The sequence below is a fragment of the Microcebus murinus genome, chromosome 7 (genome assembly GCF_040939455.1).
Source record: "Microcebus murinus isolate Inina chromosome 7, M.murinus_Inina_mat1.0, whole genome shotgun sequence".
Lineage (NCBI taxonomy): Eukaryota > Metazoa > Chordata > Mammalia > Primates > Cheirogaleidae > Microcebus > Microcebus murinus.
Window position 1 is genome coordinate 87502738 of NC_134110.1, and position 24567 is coordinate 87527304.

The 24567-nt window shown below is 39.7% G+C and overlaps 1 protein-coding gene across 3 annotated transcripts in view; it reads left to right on the forward strand.

Annotated features, from left to right (window-relative positions):
* The window catches only part of SLCO5A1 (solute carrier organic anion transporter family member 5A1), a 142868-nt gene that overhangs the window by 100100 nt on the left and 18201 nt on the right, over positions 1-24567 (forward strand). For all 3 annotated transcript variants that reach the window (XM_020288891.2, XM_076005242.1, XM_012770799.2), the window contains one exon: positions 14982-15180. In XM_020288891.2, coding sequence (XP_020144480.2) covers positions 14982-15180 — 199 coding nt within the window. The remainder of the gene's footprint in view (positions 1-14981; positions 15181-24567) is intronic.

Genomic DNA, 24567 nt, shown 5'->3' on the forward strand with positions numbered 1-24567 from the left:
GGCTGGTTTCGAACTCCTGACCTCGAGCAATCCGCCCGCCTCGGCCTCCCAGAGTGCTAGGATTACAGGTGTGAGCCACCACGCCTGGCCTGTTACTCATCTTTTCAGAGCCTTATTTTCATTTTGTCATCTATAACACGGGGGAGTTGAGTATATGATCTCTGAGTTTCTGTGTTAATTTAAGATTATTTATTTGTTGAGAATATCAGAGACTTAAAAGAACAGAAGCTTAAACAAAATAGATTTTTATTTCTCTGTCACATAAAATTCTGAACATAGGTGGCTCAGAGCTGCTTTAGAGACTGTAGTCACTCATACTGCTTCCAATTTCTTCTCCAGCATGGACTCTCGTCCTCACAGTGCAAAGTGGCAGTCTAGCTGTTATGTCTGCATTCCAAGCAGCACAATGGAAGGAGTGGGGAAGAATGGCATGGATACACTACTTTTGCCTACTTCATATTGGCCAGGACTCATCACATGGCCACATCTAGTTGCTAGGGAGGCTGGGAAATGTAGTCCCTAGTCTAGGCAGCCATAAGGCAAGCTGTTATTCCAGAATAGGGATGTTGGGCCACATCTGGACTGCTTTTTGTAAATAAAACTTTATTTACAAAAATGTTTTTGTCAATAAAACTTTATTGGAACACAGCATGCCCATTTGTTTACACATGTCCACGACTAAAACTACAACAGATGAATAGTGTAGTAGACACCGTCTGGCCCACAAAATACAAAATATTTACTAGCTAGATTTTTATAGAAAAGCTTGCTTACCCTTGCTGTAAGAAAAAGAAAGTAGCCATTGGGGGGTAAGTAACAATCTCTGCCCCAGCTCCCTTCCAAATTCTATGATTCTGTGATAATACACAAACAAACAAATGAAAAGCCCAAATAATTAATTTTGTATGATGTAGGAATAATTTTGAAAATGTTAGTAAATACTAAAACACGAAGTGTTTTCTTGTTTTAACAGGCTGGAACTTGAGTTGTACCTGTTAAATTGCCTTCTCTTTGTTTTGTCCTCCCCATCTTGCTATGACTGCTTTCAGGCCCAGATCAGTTATTTAAGATTTCAACTACTCTTCTCCAGCTTTGCATGTAGAAAGGCTTTGTTTGGCATGTGCCTTGCATAGCCTTCATTTGGGTGACAATGGAAGTGTGAAAGGATTCCGGGCTACCTTTGATACTGGTGAAGCACCCTTAGTATAATGTCTGGGATGGGTGGTGAACCAGTGACCGTCACACCATGCAAGGAGCCCATGGTTATTCAGTAAGTGGTACATTACGTTGACCAGTTGCTACACTGTATTTTCTTCCTTTTGCTGGTTCACAGATGTCTCTGCGGTTAAATTTAAAGTATGCATTGTACTTAATTATTCTTTTAGCTTTTCAAGTTGTATTGTTGTCTTTCAAAGAGAAATGTTATCTGAAAATATGTGATTTTAGTATTCAAAACCCAGAGGAGATGAGGTCTGAGCAATAAGGGAAGGAGACTATTAGGTGTTTTGCTGAAAGATTTAGAGATGGCCTCACTTGTGAAGGCACACAGGAACTATGCCATCTGTTTCCTTTCTAGTGCTTTCTATCCAAACGGCTGCTTTTTATAAGTTTGATTGATTCATGGATTTCTGAAGCTTAAGTTCTCATAGACAGTAGGGTTGGTGTCCCCCACAGATGTTCAGACCAAAGGTTGGTGTCTATGGGATTAGATTACTACAGTATGTTTGTGTTTGGAAGACTTATTTTGTGGATTTCATTATCTGGTGGAATTGTGCACGTCTTTCGAAACAAAAAGACACCTTCAGCTTAAAAGTGCAGTATGTAGCATACTGGTTAAGGTTTCCATTTCAGCTGTCACTGCCTTGCCCAAAGTCCTTATTGTTTTCTGGCCTAAGCTATCTCGTTCAGAGATGAAGGAGAGTTGATTAATTTTTGAGGTTTCTTCCAGTATAAAAAATGTTCTGATTTTTATTATCCTGGGCTCCCAGGATAGATGAGAACTGTGTGTAACTGGAGTATCATTTAATCTCCACGGACACTGCACTCCCTCTCCTTCAGGTTTTTGCTCAAATAGCTCCTTGTTAGTAAAGCCCACTTGACTTAGTAAACTCCATTTAAGAATGCATCTCCTCTCCCCACTCCTGATTTCCCTGACTCTGCTAAACATTTTTCTCTGTAATACTTTTTACCTTCTAACATTTGGTACAATTTGCTTCGTTGTTAGTTTCCTGCATTAGATTATAAACTCAATGTGGGCAGGACTTTTAGCCAGTTTTATTCACTGCGTAACTCCAGAGTCTAGAATAGGTCCTGGCATGTAGTAGATGCTCAGTATATGTTTTCTGATAAATCTAATATAAATTTTAAAAATTATATAATTTTGTAAGTTTTCTGAAAGTTATTTTTAACAACATGTTTGTAAATAATACAAAAGTGAATTTTAGGTCAACTATTATTTAAGTAATTGAAGATTAAAAACACAATGTGATAAAGGGCATCTATGGAAAACCCACAGCTAACATCATATTTCATGATAAAGATTGGATGCTTTCTTGAATAAGACAAGGATTTCTGCACTTGCTACTTTTATTCACCATTGCACTGGAGATAATTAGGCAAGAAAATGAAATAAAGGCATTATGATTGGAAAGGCACTATCTCTATTCACAGATTACATAATCTTGTAGACAGAAAATCTTAAGAAATCTGCTATAAAAGCTATTTTAACTATTGTGTACAACAAGTTTGCAAGATACAAGATCAACGTACAAAAATCAATTGTATTTCTATATGCTAGCAATGAACACTACAAAAATGAAATTAAGAAAACAATTTAATTTATACTAGCATCAAAAGAATGAAATACTTAGGAATAAGTTTAACAAAAGAAGTGTAAAACATATTCTGAAAACCACAAAACAATGTTTAAAAATTAAAGAAAGTGTTAGTCAAAGGATATAAAGTTTCAGTTAGATGAGAGTAATAAATTCAAGAGATCTATTTTACAACATGTAATCACAATGTTAATAACCATGCATTCTTGAAAATTGCTAAAAGAGTAGATTTTATGTGTTCTCACTACAAAAAAAGATAAGTATGTGAAGTAATACGTATATTAATTAGCTCAATTTATCCATTCCACAATGTATACAAATTTCAAAGTAACATGTTGTGTATGATAAATATATGCAATTTTTATTTGTCGATTTAAAAATAAATGTTCAAAAATTAAAGAAAATATAAATAAATGGAAAGATATCTCATGTTCATGGATTTGAAGACTTACATTATTAGGATGTCAGTATTACCCAAATTGATAAACAGATTCAACATAATGCCCATCAAAATTCCACCTGGCTTCTTTGCATAAATAAGCAAGCTGCTTTTAAAAAATTCATAAGGAAATGTAAGGTACCCAGTATAGTCAAAACAATCTTGACAAACAACCAAGTTTATTATAATTCCTAATTTCAAAACTTCCTTAAAAATAACAGTACTCAAGACACTATGGTACTGGATTCAAGCAGACATAAACATCAATGGAATACAATTGAGAGTCCAGAAATAAGCTTATATGGTCAACTGATTTTTCACAACAGTGAAAATGGGGATGAATAGTTTTTTCAACAAAAGTCTGTTGTGCTGGGACAACTGGATAGCCACATGCAAAAGAATGAAACTGGACCCTTACCACACACTGTACACGAAAACCGACTCGAAATGGATCAAAGGCCTTCATATAAGAGCTGACATTATAGTATTGTTAGAAATAACCATAAGCATAAATCTTTATGACCTTGGATTAGACAATGTAACAAAAGAACAAATAGATAAATTGGATTTCATCAAAATTAAAAACTTTTGTGCATCAAGAAAGTAAAAAACGCTTTGGTGGACACTTAGGTTGATTAAAAAAATAATAAAAAGAAAGTAAAAAAGACAACCCGTGGAATGCGGAGAAAATATTCTCAAATCATATATCTGCTTAGGTAGTTGTATCTAGAACATGTAAAAAAAAAACCCTTGCAACTCAATAAGAAAAAGACAAATAAGCTAATTAAATGGGCAAAGGGTCTGAGTAGACACTTCTCTAAAGAAGATATACCAGTGACCAACACTAAGTGCAGAAAAAGATGCTCAGCCTCATTTGTTATCAGGGAAATGCAAGTCGAAACCACAGTGCGATACCACTTCACACTCACTCAGATGGCAATACTAAGATATTATCTTAGGTAGTAAGTGTTGGTGAAGGTGTGGGAAAATTGGAACGCTCGCACACCGTTGGTGGGAATGTCAAATGGTGCAGCCACTTTGGAAAAGTTTGGCACTTCCTCAAACATAGAGTTAACATATGATCCAGAAATTCCATTTCTAGGCATATATCCAAGAGAAATGAAAACATATGCCCACACACAACTTGTACATGAATGTTCATAGCAACAGTATTTGTAATAGCCAAAAAATGGAAACTACTCAAATGCCCACTAACTGATGCATGGATAAACAAAACGTGATATATAAATACAGTGGAATGGTATTTGGCTATAAATAGGAATGAAGAACTAACACATGCTTCAACATGGATGAACCTTGAAACAATGCTAAGTGACAGATGCCAGGCACACATGTTGTATGACTCCATTTATATGAAATGTTGAATGAGCAAACCTATGGAGCCAGAAAGTAGAGTAGTGATTGTCTGGACCTGGGGTGGTGGGAGTGGGAGGAAGTGGCTGCCATAGCTAATGGGCACTGGGCTTCTTTTTGGGATAATGCAGTGTTCTAAAACATTGGTGACAATTGCACATCTCCGTGAATGCACTAAAAAACATTAATCTGTACACTTTAAATAGGCTAATCATATGGTATGGGAATTACAGCTCAATGAAGCTAATTAAAAAAAAGAGACACAATGTGTCAGATCAATGAGTGATCTGACTCTATTTATGAAATGGCTTCTCTGGTCCTTCCTATTCACTTGGCAGAATTAATATGGTTTCTCAGGAGCAAAATTTCCACCTGGCCCTTGTCGAGCAGGGGCATTCTAACAGATATAGTTAACGTGTGCAGAGGTTTATCTCCATTTTTTTTCCCAGATGCATAGAGTTTTAAACTCTGCTTACTTCCCCCAGGGGAAGGCTAGCTTCCTCAGGTTTTTTGCAGCTCAGCTAGGAGTGGGCGTCGTGACAATCCACTCTGTACCTTAAGGCTCTGAGAGCTGCTGGATCAAGCAACAATGGACAGAGGAGATGCTGAAAACTGCTGACAGAAAATGGATCTTACCCAAGGGGCCTCCAAAGGGGTTTTGCACTTGGCATGGGCCTGCATCTGTAGGCTTTGCTTCTATGAATGGAAGCGAAGTACAGTAACTTGATACTAATGTCGTTCGAGGCTTATTTTGAGAGCTGAAAAACTTAATAAGGTACATTATTCTCCTGTGAAGTTTCCTCTACAAATGTATCCCCTCTCCTTGCAATCTTTTGCTTACAGCTTTTCACCTTCAGTTTCCCAGAACCAGGGAAAACCCAGAGTAAACACTCTGATTTTTGCATTTCATCACTTCAAGTTGTTTTCGCTCTCTATGGTTTTATCGCCTGGATGCAGAAAAATCTTTTAGGTTTGTAAGCCATCAACGATGAAATATTAATTTGATTTGATTTGTGAATCCCTTTCATGGCACAGCTTGGCGTTTGCTTTTATGCATTATTTCAGCCAGAGCTTTGCAGAAACCTGAGATGAAAAGCGTGGTTGTTTTTTCTGTTGAATGTTCCTTTTTGTTACCTTTCCTTCAGTGTTCCCAAGACCTTGAATCCTGGAGACTGGGGTTCTCACATTTCTTTCCTACTACAGTGTCTCCCTGTGTTGGCAAAGAGTTGAGGAAAATGTTACTGTGGGTGAATGAGATCCATTTGGTCTAAAAGCAGTTAGATATGGGCTTTATATAAATAGCTCCAGGTTCGAGTCATTGAGGCTAAAAGTTTTTAGAAATGTGTAATTCCCTTGAAAGCCTTCATTTATACTTTTTAACAAGTCCATGCTAGAAATTCCAGGGCATTCTCTATTGGTTAGCTGCCAGCGGTCTGTCCCATCTGAGCCGCACTGTGGCCAGCATGGGGTACTTAAGTGAGGAAACTGAGGCATGAGGTCTATGTCTAACATTGTCACCTCTAACTGAAGTTACAGAGAGGCAAAACTTGAGACAGCTGGTCTGTGGCAGCTTTGTGCTTGGCTGGCTGCTCTGCCAATATATCTGCCTCCAGAGAATTCCTAAAAGGACTTTCTGTTACTTCTTCCATTGTGACTATAGGCTTCTCTTCAGCACTGGTAGCTTTGATTGCTACCTTTGCTGTTCAGGTCAACATAACACAGGCTGCCTCTCCTAATCCGAAGTCCAAACAGGGACTTTACGATTTGGCTTGAAGTTATGCTATGAAATATTACGGCTCTAAAGAAATAGTTTGTTCCCTGTCTTACGACAGCCACTGAATTTGAACAAAAAATTAATTCTAACGACACACCGAATTCATTGTTTGTGAGGGGACTGCTGAGATTTTTCACAACAGTAAGATTGAGCAATATGAAAAAGAAAGAGATAGACTGTGCTTTTCTCCTTTGTGGATTTAAGTATCGTTTGTGAGAATGTATACTTTGCGGTCTATTCTCAGACCGTTTAAAATTTGGTGGCTTCAAGGTCTGGATTTTCAAAATAGTCTCTTCAGTTCTTCCCTTCCAACAGCAATTGATACTTATTTTCTGCAAGAAGATATTTGCCAGAGAAAGTGGAAGGGTAAAACAATTTACTCTGGACAAGAGGAAAACATTTATTTTGTATCCTAAGGTTAGAGCATAAGCTTTGGAAAAGTCACATAAACTTGAGTTGGTTTCCTTGCTCCAGCACTCCTTAGGGGTTTCCTTGTCTGTGATTTGGAGAGAATGCTATATTCCTTCCAACCTAAGACACCATTGATGGCAAGATGCACCATGATCTTGAATTACTATGAAAGTAAAATGCTTCTAATTAGACTATAATATAAGGCTAAATTGATTATAAGATACATTTTGGTTTCAGAGCATCAAAATCCATAAAATTTTGAGAATTAAAGGAGATACTGTGTTTAGATTAGTTATCACTGTACCTCGCATATAGTCTACATCAGTGTGTGGGTGTGTATGTGTACACGTGCATGTGTACATACATGTGCATGTACTGGCACATGGAAAGAGAGAAAGGGAAAAGGGAGGGAGGGGAAGAGAGAATGAATGAACGAATGGTACTTCCTTCTTTTCCAGGTGCTCATTCATTCTGCTTTCTCTCCTCTCCCCTGGGCCCAGCTCTCTTCCCTGAAGACAGCAGTAGAACCTGGATGTCATAAGGGCTTACAATGATATTCCCTATTTATTCATAGTCTTATGTTTGCAAGCCATTTATTGTCAAGTGAACTAAAGAAAACTTTGGATGTGGAAAACACAGAAAGGGGCAGTGAATCTAGAACAAAGAACACGAGAATGTCTTAGATTCTGAGAACCTATCTGTATTAACTTAATTTACCACAGTGGGACATTCTAAACTATTGTGATTTCATGATAGAAAAGAAGGTTCAGAGACCTGACATCACATCACATGCTTTGTTACCTTTGGTGGCTTGGCAATGTAAACTTTTGCTAAGAATATTCAATTCAGAGTTTTGGTAAAAGTGAGGTTTTTCAAGTCATCAGTCTAGGTAACTAGTGACTGTTAGTTTTAAACTGGTTTTAGCAAGTTCTTTTAGCCTCAAATTAGAGCTCAGATTTTCTATTTGTAAAATGAGATATAGCCTAGTTCAAGGAATAATTGAAAACAGAAATGAATGAGGAAATCATTTAAAGATTTTATATAAGTTCTAAATAACAAAATTTGTTAATTCATCCATGCATTCACTAGGTCCTTGTAAGTGCTAGACAGGTAGGGAGGTCCTGAAAATATGGGCCCTCTGTGTACAGGAAGCTTACAGAAAGCCAGCAGACAGAGAAGCAAACACAGTAGACGTGGCAGATGTGATGACAGGGCCAAGCGCTGGGTACCGTAAAAGCAAAGTGTTGTTCTTAACAATAGCAATAATAGCAACAGCACAGTTGAAGTTCCCTGAACCTAAAACATTCTTGATAATGAATGCACTGTCTAATTTTTCTTCTTCCTCAGTTCAAGGTTTTCTTGTGCTCCAAATCATGCTTTAATCTTAAATATATTTTATATTTACAGCACACATCAACAAATATTGGAGTAAAGAGGAAAAATTCAGCCATAAGCTTTAATATTTGCTGATTACATTATTTTTCATAAAGGCCTCTGACTCCATTCAGCCACAGCTCTAAAAGGGCAGGCAACATTGTGAACTGGAGTATAAACTTCAAAATCTAATGTTATGGGATAATAGTGCTTGACATAATAGGAAGAAGGGAAGTAGGACAATTAATAGTCTTTTTATTTGGATAAATAAGTAGAGAAAAGATTTCCAGCTGGGAAGCAGCAGGATAACCCTGGATCTTTTATGAACAAAGCAGAATCTTCTGCTTTGTTAAGCACTTAATGCTGCAGTGAGTTCTTTAGTTTTGGATAAATACACGCGAAGCTAAATATCCAACAGAGGTTTATGTGTTTAAGAACACATAGTAGCTAAATATCAAAGACTTATATATTAAAGAACACATACAGGTTTATACTGGGCCATTAATATTACTAGATAGCTTAAATTAAATCCTCACAGATTAAATAGCATATAGGAACTTGCCTAATTATAATTCCAACATGTGTGCAAATATTAAAGTCACTACTATTAGGTAGATAATAATGATGATTGGGCATTCAATAGTTGTTAAAATGATGATGATGGTCGCCAGCATTTACTGGGCGTGGGTCAGACACCGTTCTAATCACTTCGTAAGTCTCAACTCATTTAATCCTTACCATCCTATGAGGAAGGTACTGTTATTTTCCACGTTTCACAGAGGAGAAAATTGGAGGCCTGGAAATGTTCATTCAGTAACTTGCCTGAGGACATGCAGCATGCAGGTGGCTGAGCAGAGATTTGAACTCAGGGGAATCTGGGTATGGAGGTCAAGCTCTTACCTGGACCTGTCTCTCAGACATGGCATTGGGCTGTCTCCTCTACCACCACCGGTACTTCAGGCCTGTCCCTGGGCTTGGTGCAGGCATTCCCATCTCTCCAGCTGTGTCCCCTCGCCTTCCTCCTCAACCACATCACAGGTGTCCTGGGGCATCCATCCATCCATGGCCTCTTCCCTCTCTCCTGTGCCCCGCGCTCCCCACGTCGTGGCCACTAGAGGGCGCGCGGAGCAGGAACGCAGGGCACAGGACCGGTCACCTTGGTAGGACCCTGGAGGCTCAGAGGAGAGGCTGCAGGGCGGCCCGCTGGCTAAGGTCTGGGGACAGAGCGCGGCGGCACGGAGGGCTCCAGCCAGGGACGTGAATTTGAGGTCAGACGGGGCTAGCGGCAGGACGGTGACTTCTGCCTAGATATTGGTGGTGGATGGAGGAACTGACTCCCAGCCCCTCTGCAAGCTAACCCCAAACTACCACCCTGGTGTACCCAGCGCCAGGATCTTTGAGAGGGGCCAGTGAGACGGTTCTACTGGCCAACCCTGGTCCCCCGCGCCCCAGCACCCGGTCTTCCCGGCTTGTCCCAGGACGCCTGAAATTCCCCAAAGCAACGTTTGCATCTTCCTCTGGCGCTGCAGACCTGCTATTCAGATTAGCAGGAATGAGTGACCAGTCCTTTCTGTTTTGATACCGCAGCGAGATGCAGATGACAGAGGCACAGGGACAACATTTCTTTGTTGTTGTTGTTTATTTTATTTCTTTTTTCTTTTTTTATTTCAGCATATTATGAGGGTACAAATGTTTAGGTTACATGTGTTGCCTTTCCCCCCACCCCATTCTCCTCCCGGAGTCAGAGCTTTAAGCGTGTCCATCCCCCAGACGGTGCACATCGCACTCATCACGTATGTATGTACCCATCCCCTCCTCTCCCCCCCACCTGCCCCATGCCCAGTAAATGTTATTCCTATGTGTCCACTTAGGTGTTGATCAGTTAATACCAGTTTGCTGGTGAGTACATGTGGTGCTTGTTTTTCCATTCTTGGGATACTTCATTGAGTAGAATGGGTTCCAGCTCTATCCAGGAAAATGCAACAAGTGCTATATCACCATTGTTTCTTAAAGCTGAGTAGTATTCCATGGTATACATATACCACATTTTATTAATCCACTCATGAATTGATGGACACTTGGGTTGTTTCCACATCTTTGCAATTGTGAATTGTGCTGCTATAAACATTCAAATGCAGATGTCTTTTTTTATAGAGTGTCTTTTGCTCTTTTGAGTAGATGCCCAGTAATGGGATTGCTAGATCAAACAGATCTACTTGTATCACTTTAAGGTATCTCCATATTGCTTTCCACAGAGGCTGAACTAGTTTGCAGTCCCACCAGCAGTGTAGGAGTGTTCCTATCTCTCCGCATCCACACCACCAGGACAACATTTTAATGGCTCTTTAATCTGTTTGATGTACTGTCAAATTTACTTATGACAAGTTTTGTCATATTTTTAAGAGCTGAATACTAATTAGGATGTGTGGCCAAATAAATTATGCTGCTTTTAAATTATAATTTGTTCTGTTGTTATCCTGAGGCTCTAGTACAGTAGCTATCACTCCGTAAATTGTTCCATTGAAATAGGACTTTTATGAATGGACCATTTTCATCCTAAAGGTAAAGCCTTGTTTGTTTAATCACATCGATAGCCCGTGTACTACTTCCTTACTGAGGAGGATATTTTATTAGCCGGCTTGTTTTACCTCCAGGATTCCAGCAACCCCCTAGCTGTAAGAGGCAGCTGCAGGAGTGTGGACCAGCACGAGGCTGGTAACAGAGATGTCATTTTTCATCCAGACTCTCCGCCTGCGCTGTGCACTATGGGGCAGGCCAGTCCCCTGAGCTGTCAATTTCCTCGTCTGTAAAAAGACCATTTTATAGAACTCTGGTGAGGATTACAAAATGAACACCGGATGCCAGGGAAAAACTCAAGACTTTAAGTTAACCTAACCCTCTTCAACCTCTCCTTTACAACAACAGTGTGGACTGTCAAACATGCTGGAGCAAGCCACCCCGGCGCGTGTGGGTGCTGCTGCAGACTTCTGGTACCCGATGTCATCTGCACCCGTGGTAGCCTCCGTTTGCCAAGCCGGTTATATACTCTTCCTTAGTGCTCACTTTACTTTCATGCAGTGGTTATTCCAAACCTTGGCCACATTAAAGTTCTCAATATCCCTTCCCTCTAAGAGTTGGTCTTGTTTTCCATTGCATAAAAAAATACTCAAAAACTAAAGCTATTAAAATATGAATCTACAGCATGTTATCAATTCTCAAAAAAACCCAAAAAACCCACAAAGGCTGCAATGAAATGTGCCAGAAAATAAGCATGAATTTTTGTTCCGTCATGCTTTTCTGTTTTTCAAATGATTTGTTACAACATATATTACATCATGTTTTCAAAATAACAGAAAAAACAGAAAACCTAACATTTGTGGAACTACCAACCACCCACCGGCTCATTCCTCATTCCAGCCCAGATGAAGGGGTCTCCCTACCTGTCCAGGGCTAAGCTGATCACCTGTGCTGTTAATTCCATATTCCCCTGACTTCCCAAGGATCTTGCATTGTCACTAGCTAAACCTTTCCATCTATGTTCAACTTCTCTCCCTTTTTTTGTCTGTTTTTCTCAGTATATAAACATGTCTTAGTCACCTCTGCATCTTAGCAAACATAAAATCCTCCCACCCCCAACTCTGTCTTGGCCCACTCTAATTCTAGACCTACACCGCTCCTTCCTTTTTCAGCCAACATCTGGAAAGAGCAGTCTGGATTCCCAACGTCTAGATCCTCATGACTGACTACTCAACCCACTGCAGTCTGTCTTCTACCTGCAGGACACCCCTAAAAGTGCTCTTGCCAAGAGCTCCAGTGCTTGTCTCATTTTAGTCTTCCTTTCTGGATTTCTCAGAGGCATTTGACACCGTGGTCCATTTTGTCCTTGAAACTCTCTCTCTCCTTGGTTTTCTATGGCACAGTTGTAAGGGCAATGACTACGGTTTATTTTGTGTGCCACACACTATGTGCTGTAGCTACTTACAGAGAGGGTGCGTGTGATCTTCATTCTAATGGGGAAGGCAGACATCTTCATGATAAAGTAAAGGCATCTGGGTCCCAGAGTTTAGGAAGCTCATGCATGATTACATGGCTATGAAAGATGGAGTGAGGACTTGAACTTCAGTCTTTCTCAACCCAAAGCCCCAATTTTTCCCCATTACAACATCTCTCTTCCCAAATTTCCTCTGGCATCTGAGGCTACTCATTTTCAGCTTCCTCTGAGTGGTTCACCTTTTTTATGATATCTCTTTGCCATTGGTGCTCTTCTGGATGTTGGTTTTGACCCTTTTCTTTTCTTACTCTGTGTCCTCTTGTTGGAACATCCTATCTATGTCCTGAATTCAGCTACAGGTTCTAAACCCTCCAGCCCAGCTCCTCCCTGTGCAGGTGCAGGCGCCCTGGGTGAGGCACTCCTACCGGATTGTCCCTCAGGCCCTTGGTGCTCAACAGGTCTACATGGAAGCCATCAGCTGGTCCCTGCAAGTCTTTCCTCCTCTTCTGGATCCTTAGCACCAGCTGAAGACAAGCACTCATCCTTTCTCCCCCCGTCCTCCTTGTCTAATTTGTTGTGTCATTGGTGTAGGGCCTTCCTGTGGCTCACCAGGACCTCTGCAGTTACACTTCTCTTCCTCCAGTTTGGACCCCATCTAAGCTGTCTTGCATCTCACTTCAAGAGCCATCTCTGTGATACACAGTTCCCATCCTGTCAGCCTGCGTTCAGAATTCCTCAGGGGCCTCCATGAGCAGAGAGATCACCTGTGCTCTGCCTTACCTCTCTTGCCCATGTCTTCCCACCTCCCTGCAGCCTGCATTCCACACTCTCAATGTTTTAGACAGCTCCGAATCCTCCATTCTGTTGTCTCATGCCTCTCTGCACACGTTCTCTTTGTGTAGGATGTTCTCTCTGTGCTGCTCCATTGGGCAGATTCTGTCTCATCTGTTGAGTGTCAACTCAAATACTGCCACTTGTGTAAAGCCCTTCCCAATTCTGTCTAGGGAAGTCTCCGATGCTTCTTTTCTTGTCTTCTTCCTGCACTTCGTATAATTATTTTTATTGTACTCTAGTTGTCTATTAAGTTGTTTGTTTCACTTTTAGATTTTAAGGTTCTTGGGGCAGGCACCATGACTATTTCTTTATTTTTTACTGTGAAAAATAACACACCCAGAGGTACATTAGCCAAAATGTAGAGATAATAAATAATTGTAAACTAAATACTTTGTAACTGTCTTAGTCTGTTCAGGCTGCTGTAACGAAATTACCATAGACTGGGTGGCTTATAAACAAGAGAAATTTATTTTTCCTAGTTCTGGAGGCTGGGAAGTCCAAGATCAAGGCACTGGTATATTTGGTGTATGGTGAGGGTCTGGTTTCTCATAGAAAGCTGTCTTCTCACATGTAAACTCCCACCGTGTAACCTTAGATGGTGGAAGGGCAAGGTAGCTTTTTCAGACCTCTTTTACAAGAGCACTAATCCCATTTATGAGGCCTCTACTCTAGTCACCTAATTATCTCCCAAAGGCCCCACCTTCTAATCACCTTGGGTATTAGAATTTCAACATAAGAATATTGTAGAGACCAAATATTCAGACCATAGCTCTAACTGTTACCCAGGTCAGGGGATGAAGTATTTTCAGCACTGCAGAAGCCGTCTGTATCCCTTCCCGATACCACTCATTCCTCTACTCTCTTGGTTTTTAATGGCAATCACTTCCTGGGTTTTCTGCATAGTCGTCCCACCTGTATATGTATTCCTAGACAATATTTTTTAGTTTTGCAGATTCTTGAATTTTATGCAAAGGTAATCATGTTGTGTGTGTTCCGTTGCATTTTGTTCCTTCCATTCAACATTGTCGTTGTATGATTCACCCACATAGCTGTGTGTTGTAGCTACATTTATTCTCATTTAATTAGGGTATAGTATTACTGCATTATATGAATATTCTACATATAATGTATCTATTAATAGACATTTGCTTTATTTCCAGTTTTTGATTATTATGATGGTTCAGGTATCATGCACACTTTCTTTGGTACCCATGTGCATGAGTTTCTTCAGGATATAGATCTAGGAATGGAATTGCTTGTCACAGGGTGTGTATTTCTTCAATTGTACGAGATTAATGCCAAATTGTTTTTCAAAGTAGTGTTGAAATCTACGTCCTACTAACACGTTGGGAGTTTCCAACATGCAACATCTTTGCCAATGTGCGTTATTGTCAGACTGTAAAAATTTTTACCAACATGATTGGTCTGTAGTGGTATTTCATTGTGGTTTTTAAAAAATTTAAAAAATTTTTTGGTATATTACATTTGTACATTTTTGTGGGATACACGTGAAATTTTATTATATGCACAGAATGTATGATGATTAAGTCAGGGCATTTAGGGTACCCATCACCCAAGTATTTATCATTCCTATATATTGGATACATAATCTGTATGTCCCTCTTAGTAATGAGGTTGAGCACCTTTCATGTGTTTATTGGTCATCTGGATTTTCTCTTCGGTGAAGGACCTATTCAAGTTTTGTTCACTTTTCTAGTGGGTGGTTTGCCTTATTTTATTGCTTTGTTCAAGTTTTTAATGCAATCTGGATATGAGTCCTTTGTTGATTCTGTGTGTTGAAAATACTATTATACTATGACGTCGCACACACTGAAATTGTATTGATTAGAGTGATGTTTGATTCTTAGTACCAGTGAGCAAATAGAAGCAAAATAATTAGATAATAATATACACTAGCTCAAATTAACCCTCTCCTTCTTTTCTCTCCAGGTGTTATTATTGTCCCCAGTGCTGGTGTTGGTATTGTCCTGGGAGGCTACATTATAAAAAAATTGAAACTTGGTGCCAGAGAATCTGCAAAACTAGCCATGATCTGCAGTGGTGTGTCTTTACTGTGTTTTTCAACCCTGTTTATTGTTGGATGTGAAAGCATTAATCTAGGGGGCATAAACATCCCTTATACCACGGGGTAAGTACTTCCGAAGAGCCGTTTCATGTCTGCATGATTGAAGAACAAAGCCTGCCGTGTTTGTGTGGCAGTGGTCAGACCCGCGCGCCTCCCTCCAAGCTGTTCCCGCCATGTGTGCGTTGCCTGTCCAAGTGGAGCACACACTCCTGGAGGGCACAGGCCAGGGTCTCACCTTGGTCTGTGTCCCTTTTTACCCTCACAGAGTGACTTTCGTAGTATTCTTTTTTTTTTATTTTTTTATTTTTTTAATTTTTTTTTCTTTTCTTTTTGTGAACCCAAGAGTAGGAAAGTATTCTGATTGCAGAAGATGAGGAGGAAAGGCTTAGCGGATTAATGAAAACTGTTACATTTTTAATGTAATTTTTCAAATAGGCAATATGTCCACATAGCTCAAAAACAGAACGTGCGGTGAAAATCCAACGTACAGTGAACAGTCTGGCTCTTATCCAAGTCCCACATCCACCTACTTCTTCCCACTCCTCCAACCAAAGAAAAAAATAGGAAACCCGTTTAATTCATTTTGTTGTGTGTCCTTCCAGGCTTCTTTATACAAGACACTATGAATGTGTATTTTTAATTTTCCCTGTTTTATATCTAAAATACAGCATTCATACATACTTTGCTGAGCTTTTCTAAAAAAAAGATGTTGATATTAATAACATAGCTTGGCGATCTTTCTGTACTGGTAATATCTAAAGCAGAGCTAACCGTAGCGTTGACCCTGTTGCCTGCCCAGAATTCTCCTAAGGGCTATATATATATTAACTCACAAGTCCACACAGCAACTGTGTCAGGTGAGTGCTATTATTATCCTGATTTTCCAGATGGCAAAACTGAGGTACAGGTCATCTGTAACCAGTACAGTGCTGATAAATGTTTAACAAATGGCTCTCTAAGAAAAAATGGCCCATTCTGAGGCATTTGCTAATTTCTGAAGTGTAAATAGTGTCACCATGGCTGATTTCAAGCCACCAACTTGAAGATGTTGAACACCGAATTGGGAGGAGATTCTCAGCCACACATTATTATGTAATATAATATTCCTACCTTACAGATGTAATAGACTTCAATAGCTTAGGCAAGGGCATAGATAATAGTAAAATAATTAGAAAGTGATGAGTTTTAAATATTACCTTTGTTTTTAATAACATTTATTTAATCATATGTTTATATAATTTAATTTTTAATAATGATTGTATTAAACAGCAGAATCCCTGAAAATGTAACAGTAGGATCTTGTCATCCAGGATGGCCCCAGATTTGTAGCAGTTTGGCTACAGAGTCCACACCCTTAAGCATGGACTTAAGGACTGCCTAGCATTTCTAATCTTTAGTTATTAAAAACAATGTTGCAGTGAATAGCTTCATGCATTCATCGCTTCTCTTGTGCGTGGTATATGTGTAGGATAAATTCCCAGAAGTGGGATTGCAATAAATATTAGCAAGTTGCCTCTACACGTATTGCACCGATTTTTACGCTCACCAGCAATGGATCTGAATGTCAGTTTCTCCATAGCCTCACCAAAAGGAGGAAAACTCTTCTTTGAGATCTATGGGAATCTTAGCTTTTATTTCTTAACTACATTTAGGTAGGTTTGTCAGGATCTGCTCATTTAGCAGAATTTCATTGTCCAGTTTTTGGTGCTTGGTGCCAACAAACACTTCTGTTTCCTTTGGATTCTCAGTGGGGTTTTCTAAGATATGTTCCACCCAACATTTGAATACCCAAAGCTTTAATTCCATTTGGCCAACTTAGAATGTTGAGGGTAGGGAGGGGGTGAGGAATGGCAAATCAGAGCTTATTTAGATTACAGAATACTGTACCCTTATTTGTCCTGGGAGTTACTTTTCCACGAGGAGTCATTATGTGTGTGCAAGATGTGTGTGCCAGGCATGTGGCTTCTTGATAGTGCCTAATAGAATGGCATGGGAAAGAAAGTCTTTTGAAAATTGAAGGGTGGTATAGAATAAGAGCCCAATTTCTGGCGTTGAACCTGAATTTGGATCTTGACTGTGTGTGGTTGCTTCCATGTAAGCCTCAGCATCCTCTTCTGTAAGATGGTGTGATGTTAGCAGTAATCACCTTAGAAGGTGTTAGGCAAGGATTATATGTGTAACGTGTGTGAAGCTATCCACTTGATGCGGGCACACAGAAAGACTCACTGAAGCTTAGCTATCATTATTAGTCGTCACTAATGAATTAAGAATACTTTCTATTGCTATCAAATTATTTTTATTACAATTAGAAAACATAAATAGGATTTTAAAATTCATAACAAAGAACCAGAAGTCTCCTGACTAACCCCGATTCCCAGGGGCAATAATTTTAAGTTCTTTTTAATTGTCTTTTCTGGAATTTACCTGTATATTTTAAAGGAATGCTATATCTATTAATCAAATTGAGGTATTATTTATGACCTCCTAGCTTGGTAAGTGGGCAGTGCAGCTTTCCATTCACAAATTGTGGTCAAAGCCTTTTTTGATATTTTCACCTTATGTTTATGAAATGTGTATCATGATTAGATTTCCTCATTTGTGCAACATTAACGATTGCCTTATTTTCATTTATTTTGTTTTCTTTGAATCTGTGTTTAGCTTGTCACGCATTCTGAGAGCTCAAAAAATATCTCAATATAATCTTCCACAGGTCTAAGGAGCTCATAGTTTCATTCCCCCATCCCTTGGAGTCATCTATATGAGACCCTTGGTCCCCCTGCTTTAATCTGGACTCGGCGTTTCTGGGCTGGCTGCCCCACTGTCATCCAGAGAATTCCATTTATCTTTCTCTACATTGAGCCTTTGTTCTCCAGTCTCTGTGGGATACTTTTTTTTTTTTACTCCCTCATTTTTCTGGAGTATATCCTCCAGTAGCTACAAAAAGGTTGCATAGGCTGTAACTGTTTTTTGAGAATTTTACATATATATATATATGTTACATTTGATTGCCAAGTTGGCTGGAATTTTGTATGGATTATTAATATTTTCACTCAGAATTTTGAAGTTTTTGTTCCATTGTCATCTAATTTCTAATATTATTGTGAGAAGTGTGGTTTTTTTCTTTTTCCTAGTCCTTTTGTACATGATGTATTTTTCCTTCCTGGGAGCATCCATTTATTCCTAATTCCAAAAATTTCACCATGATATATTTTGCGATGGGTCATTTTATGTTTTTGCTGGGGTCGTCGTGAGCTCTTTCTGTCTGGAGACTATATTCTTGAGGTCTGTTTTTATATTTTATTTTAGTTTTGTTTTTTTCTCCTTATCATTTTTTCTCTTTCTTTCCTTCATTGATCCTCTCCTTTTCTTATTCTTTATCACTGATTTTTTTTAACATATCTGAAATGTGCTATCTTAGCTTCTAGGTATTTTAATTTTTATTTCTTATTTTTTAAATTTATTTTTAATTATTATGAGTACATATGGTTGTATATATTTATGGAGTACAAGTGATGCTTTGATCAGGCATACAATGTGTAATAATTAAGTCAGGGTAATGAGATATCCATTGCCTCAAGCATTTATCACTTCTTTGTGTTAGACACATTCCAATTCCACCTTTGTAGTTATTTTAAAGTATACAATAACTTACATTTGACTATAGTCACCGTGTTGTGCTACCAAATACTAGATCTTTTTTATTCTATCTAACTATATTTTTTGCACCTATTAATCATCCGCACTTTATCGCCTGCTCCCTGCTACCCATCCTCGCCTCTGGTAACCATCATTCTACTCTCTGTCTCCATAAGATCAATTGTTTTATTTCTTAGCTCCCCTATATGAGTGAGAACATGCAAAATTTGTATTTCTATGCTTGGCTTATTTCATTTAACAGAATGTGCTCCAGTTCCATCCATGTTGTTGTAAATGACAGGATTTAATTCTTTTTTGTGGCTAAATAATATTCCACTGTGTATATGTACCACATTATATATGTACCACATTTTCTTTATCCATTCATCTGTTGGTGGACACTTAGGTTGATTCCATATCTTGGCTATTGTGAATAGTGCTGCAATAAACATGGGAGTGCAGATAGCTCTCCATATGTTGATTTCCTTTCTTTTGGCTATATACTTCCAGAGGTATGGCTGGATCATATGTTCTATTTCTTGCTTTTTGAGGAACCTCCATGCTGTTTTCCACAGTAGCCGTACTATTAGTAATTCCCACCAACAACGTCCGAGGGTTCCCCTTTCTCCACATCCTCACCAGCATTCATTATTGCCTGTCTTTTGGATAAAAGCCACTTTAACTCGGATGAGATGTCTTTATCACTTATTTTATATGTACTTCTTTTGTTCTACTTTTTTTTTTTTTTTTTGAGACAGAGTCTCACTTTGTTGCCCAGGCTAGAGTGAGTGCCGTGGCGTCAGCCTGGCTCACAGCAACCTCAATCTCCGGGGCTCAGCGATCCTCCTGCCTCAGCCTCCCGAGTAGCTGGGACTACAGGCATGCGCCACCATGCCCGGCTAATTTTTTGTATATATATTTTTAGTTGGTCAATTAATTTATTTCTATTTTTGGTAGAGACGGGGTCTCGCTCAGGCTAGTTTCGAACTCCTGACCTTGAGCAATCCGCCCGCCTCGGCCTCCCAAAGTGCTAGGATTACAGGCGTGAGCCACTGCGCCCGGCCTGTTCTACTTTTTAAGAAGATTTCTTGCACTTTATCTTCCCAGTTCTCTGTTGAATTCTTTATTTTGGTTATCATATTATTAATTTCCAAAGTTCTTTCTTACTTTTTGATTGTCCCTTGCTTCTAACATCTCGCTCCATGAATGAAGTATCTTCTCTTCTCCAACATTATTTAGAGTTTCTTTTCTTTCTTGATTTGTCGTCTCTGTGTCACCTAAAGTAAGTGCCTGCTTTCTGTTTATCAAAATAAACTGCCTCTGTTGTCTGTCTTAGAAGCTTCCCTCAAATTTCCGGTGGTGCTTAGTTTTCTCTTAGCATTGAGAATGAGGATTTAAAAGCCTGAGTAGTTGCTCTGTGTGTGAGAGGAGAGCTTGTCGTCTTGTGTTCTGGGGGCAGAACATGAGGTCTTACTTCTGAGCTGCTTCAGGTCCTAAAGAGAAGTATTCTCCCATCTCTCGGCGGGGGCCCTGTGGGGCTGGGCTGCAGGGTTGTAAGCCCAGCTGCCGTTATTCTAGAGTGGGCATGGGAGGCAGGAGTGAAGGGGTGAAGGGTTAAAGGGGCCTGAGTTCTCACTATTCATTTTGCAGTGAGAACTAATTTCCCCCACCATCATTCTAGCGTCTCACCAAGGGTCTTTTTTATGTGTGGTGAGCCTTTGTTCATTTTCTCCCAAAGGTAGGGGGTATGAGGGAAGGAGCAGTTACCCGACTAGACGGAGATGGGAATCTGCTTAAAGTTGTGTCATCTTTGAAACACATCTTTCTTGTGTTATTGTCTTTTGAGTTTTAAAATGCTGTTCTTCTTTCTCTTACTACTTGCCTTTATCATGCCCATATATTTTTTTAAAGTTCTCAGTGTCTGTTTTATCCAATCATCCCTTTTTTCTTAGAATTGTCCATCCTCCTGCATCAATCTGGACTGGTAGCTCTGTTGACATACCTTACATCCTGGGGTTTCCTTTCATAGGTTTCCTCCATTGTATCCACTAGTTTTTGTTTGTTTGCATATTTGTTCACTCCTCATTTTGCAAAAAAAAAAAAGAAAAATCCTTGGATAACTTCCCAGGAAAGGGTACATGGGAGGAAAAATTTCCCAAATCTATAAATATATTAAAGTGTCTATTCTTTTTTTTTTTTTTTTGAGACAGAGTCTTACTTTGTTGCCCAGGCTAGAGCGAGTGCCGTGGCGTCAGCCTGGCTCACAGCAACCTCAAACTCCTGGGCTCAAGCGATCCTCCTGCCTCAGCCTTCCAAGTAGCTGGGATTACAGGCATGTGCCACCATGCCTGGCTAATTTTTTCTATATATATATTAGTTGGCCAATTAATTCCTTTCTGTTTATAGTAGAGACGGGTCTCCCTCTTGCTCAGGCTGGTTTCGAACTCCTGACCTTGAGCAATTGCCTGCCTCAGCCTCTCAGAGTGCTAGGATTACAGGCGTGAGCCACTGTGCCTGGCTTAAAGTGTCTATTCTTTCTTCACATTTAAGTGGTAGTTGAAGTGGATATAGAATTCTAGGTTTAAAAAAATTATTTTTTTCAGAAAACGTTTGAAATCATTGCTTGGGTTTTTTTTGTTGTTGTTGTTTTTTTTTCTGAGTCAAGGTCTCACTCTGTCTCCCAGGCATGAGGGCAGTGGTGTGATCATAGCTCACTGTAATCTCAAATTCCTGGGCTCAAGTGATTTTCCTGCCTCAGCCTCCTAAGTAGCTGGGACTACAGGCACATGTCACCGGTGACCTAGGCTGACACCACGGCACTCTAGCCAGGTGACAGAGCGAGACTATGTCTCAAAAAAAAAAAAAAAGTATTAAAAAAAAGCAACTTGTGGGTTGGTCACTTATGTGTTTATTCTCTCATATTTTGTGTTTTGTCTTTTGTTATGAGAGTTTTTTTAACCTTGTTTTCTATTTTACATACCTTTTTTATTTTGAAGTTACTTTCTTTTCTTTGCTGTGTTCCGAGTGTTCCCTTTTCACAGCATTCTGCCATTGCTTTAGGAGTGATTCTTCCCAGATGTCCGTGCACATAGAATTAGAGTTGTTTTTACTTTGTTTTTGTGGCTTACATCTTATCATTTGGTTTTAAGCATCAGATTTTCTGTTTGCTTACTCTGGGCGCTGCAGGTGGTCACCACTCTGCCCAGCACCTCTCGGGGCATGTGCCTCCCCTGCCCCCACCTCAGACACAAGAACCAGGGGCTTTCATTCTGAGTTGTCAATATCGAAAGAAGTAGCGGAGCTTTTGTTGTTTCTTCTGGATTCTTTTTTTGAGAATAACTTTCTGATGAATTTCTAGTTCCCGAATTGGAAATGAGGGGGTGGATAAATGAGAAAGGAAGGGCTCACTGATGGGGTTTTCCATCCCTCGGGTCTCCAGGGTGTCCCACTGTTTTCCCGTCCACGTGTTACTGTCCCCTTGTCTCATCCACTGACTTTGAGCTCAGACAGAACCTTGTGGCGGTTGCATCACACGGAATCTGGTCATTTCATATCAACCCATGTGTATCTGCTTGCCATTTTCATCAATTTGGTGTCACTCCATTTCCCTTTGCTGCTGTGGCTTTATTCCTTTTAATCCTTCTCTACTTTGATTTTAAGGGTGTTCTCAGAAGAGAATGGAAGGCAGACTCAGTGTCTTACCTGCTTTTACACTTAGGTTTTTAAAGCCCTTGCTTAACACCACATCTGTCTCGCCAGTCCTGAATCAACTGCTTCTGGACTCTCCCAGTACTACTGGGGAAAAGTTGTGTGGTTGTGCCGATCGTCCCCACGACAGGTGCATGAGTTCCAGCTTAGCAGGCCCTGTCTCTGCTGAGCAATCCGTTTTTTTTTTAGCCCCAGTGGCTTCCTTCCCTATGCTGGTGAGGGCAGCTCCTTTTTTTTTTTTTAATCCATTTCTTCAAGTCCTTTATCTTACCTTGGTCTTTTTTTTTTTTAGCAGACAAGTTAGTATTTCACATTAGTGAGAAAATGGAGTTACCAAGAATGAACTCCCTGCACTTCTCTCTTCTGTCCCTTCAAACTCATTTGTCTAAGACAGTTTTATTTTCAAAGGCAAGTACCGGCCCCATCATTTGCTAGTGTGTGTGACCTTGCAAAACAATGACCTAATATTGTTGCGTCTTGATTTCCTCCTGTGTCAAATTTGTGATAATGTCAGTCTCTCGTTGTTACAAGCATTACTAAAGTAAAACGCATGTGGTTGAAAGAATTAAAATAATGCAAAGGATGAAGAAATGAGAAGTCAATATCTCCTCCCCCCATCTTCAACCTTTGGTTTAAAACATTAAAATATTTTAGACAAATGTTTGTAGTTTTGATTATGAGGATTATGTAAATTCTCATATTTCCTAGCACAGAGTCTAGCACCTAGTATGTGCTGAACAAAGTTAGTTTCTTGCCCTTATTCCCCTTCTAGATCACGTAAAACAATGCCATTTTCTTCTTTAAAAGATGAATGAAATGCCTGGCATCTACCTTTGCTCAGGGATGTTACTCATCTAGTGATGTTACAATTAGTAAGAACTTGATGTAAATATATACCTTTATTATGTAATCCATGAATTATGGTACACTTTTTTTTTTTTTTTCTTGAGATAGAATCTCACTCTGTTTCCCCTGCTAGAGTGCCGTGGTGTCAGCCTAGCTCACAGCAACCTCAAACTCTGGGCTCAAGCAATCCTCCTGCCTCAGCTTCCTGAGCAGCTGGGATTACAGGCTTGCGGCACCATGCCCAGCTAATTTTTTCTATTTTTGGTAGAGACCAGGGTCTCGCTCTTGCTCAGGCTGGCCTCGAACTCTTAAGCGATCCGCCAAACGATCCACCCGCCTGAGTATCCCAGAGTGCTAGGATTAACAAGCATGAGCCACCACACCTGGCCAATTATGGTACGCTTTTTATTTAATTGTATTCAGCCTGGAAAAGCAACCTGATTAGGAATGCTGGAAGCTTCTGGAAGGATGCAATCATTATAATATTTGCAGTCTGACTTCAATGAAATTTATAAATTAGCAAAAGAAAAACCCAGTTTCCGTGGAGAATTTCTTTGGCTCCCAAAGTACTTCTAGGAAGATAGTCTAGAATGAGTTAGTGAAAACAGTTCTGGGTGGTGCAGCTGCACAGGCATGCCGCTTTTAGAGTAGCAGATACCTTTGTGTGAACAAAAATGGGATCCTCTCTCCAAGCAGTGCGTGGGCCACATTTCAGCTGTGCTTCCTTGGCTGGGTGCTCTTGTGCAGTGTACATCCTGCTCAATGGTATGTGATCAGCCTGCCTAGTAAAAACTATTTCTTGTTCTGCGTGATTTTAAGACTTGCAAGGGGTATTCCCCCCCCCCCCCTTTTAAAAAGTCAGTAAAGAGAAAGATGAAGGGAGTGGCAGTGAATAGAGGAGCCTTTATTAGGTACCTGTTTGGTTCAGGTATGATGATTGACATTTCAAATGTCTTTGATGTCTAATGCTTACAACTTCATGTTATATATTATCATCTACATTTCAGTTAATGAAACTGAGGCTTAGAGACTAAGTGATTTGTCCAAAGTCATCAGTTAATAAAAAGTGGAAGCAAATCTGACACAGATGATCTATTTTATAGTTTGTGTTCTTTCTGAACACCACACCGAGGTGCTGTTTTACCTTTCTGCTATAGAGGATGTGTCCATTTCTCTCAATACTGTGCTGGTTTCTGAAATTTCAAGACAGCCGAGTCACAGGCACAGTGCTAAGTGCTCTACACACTTACTGCATTTGCT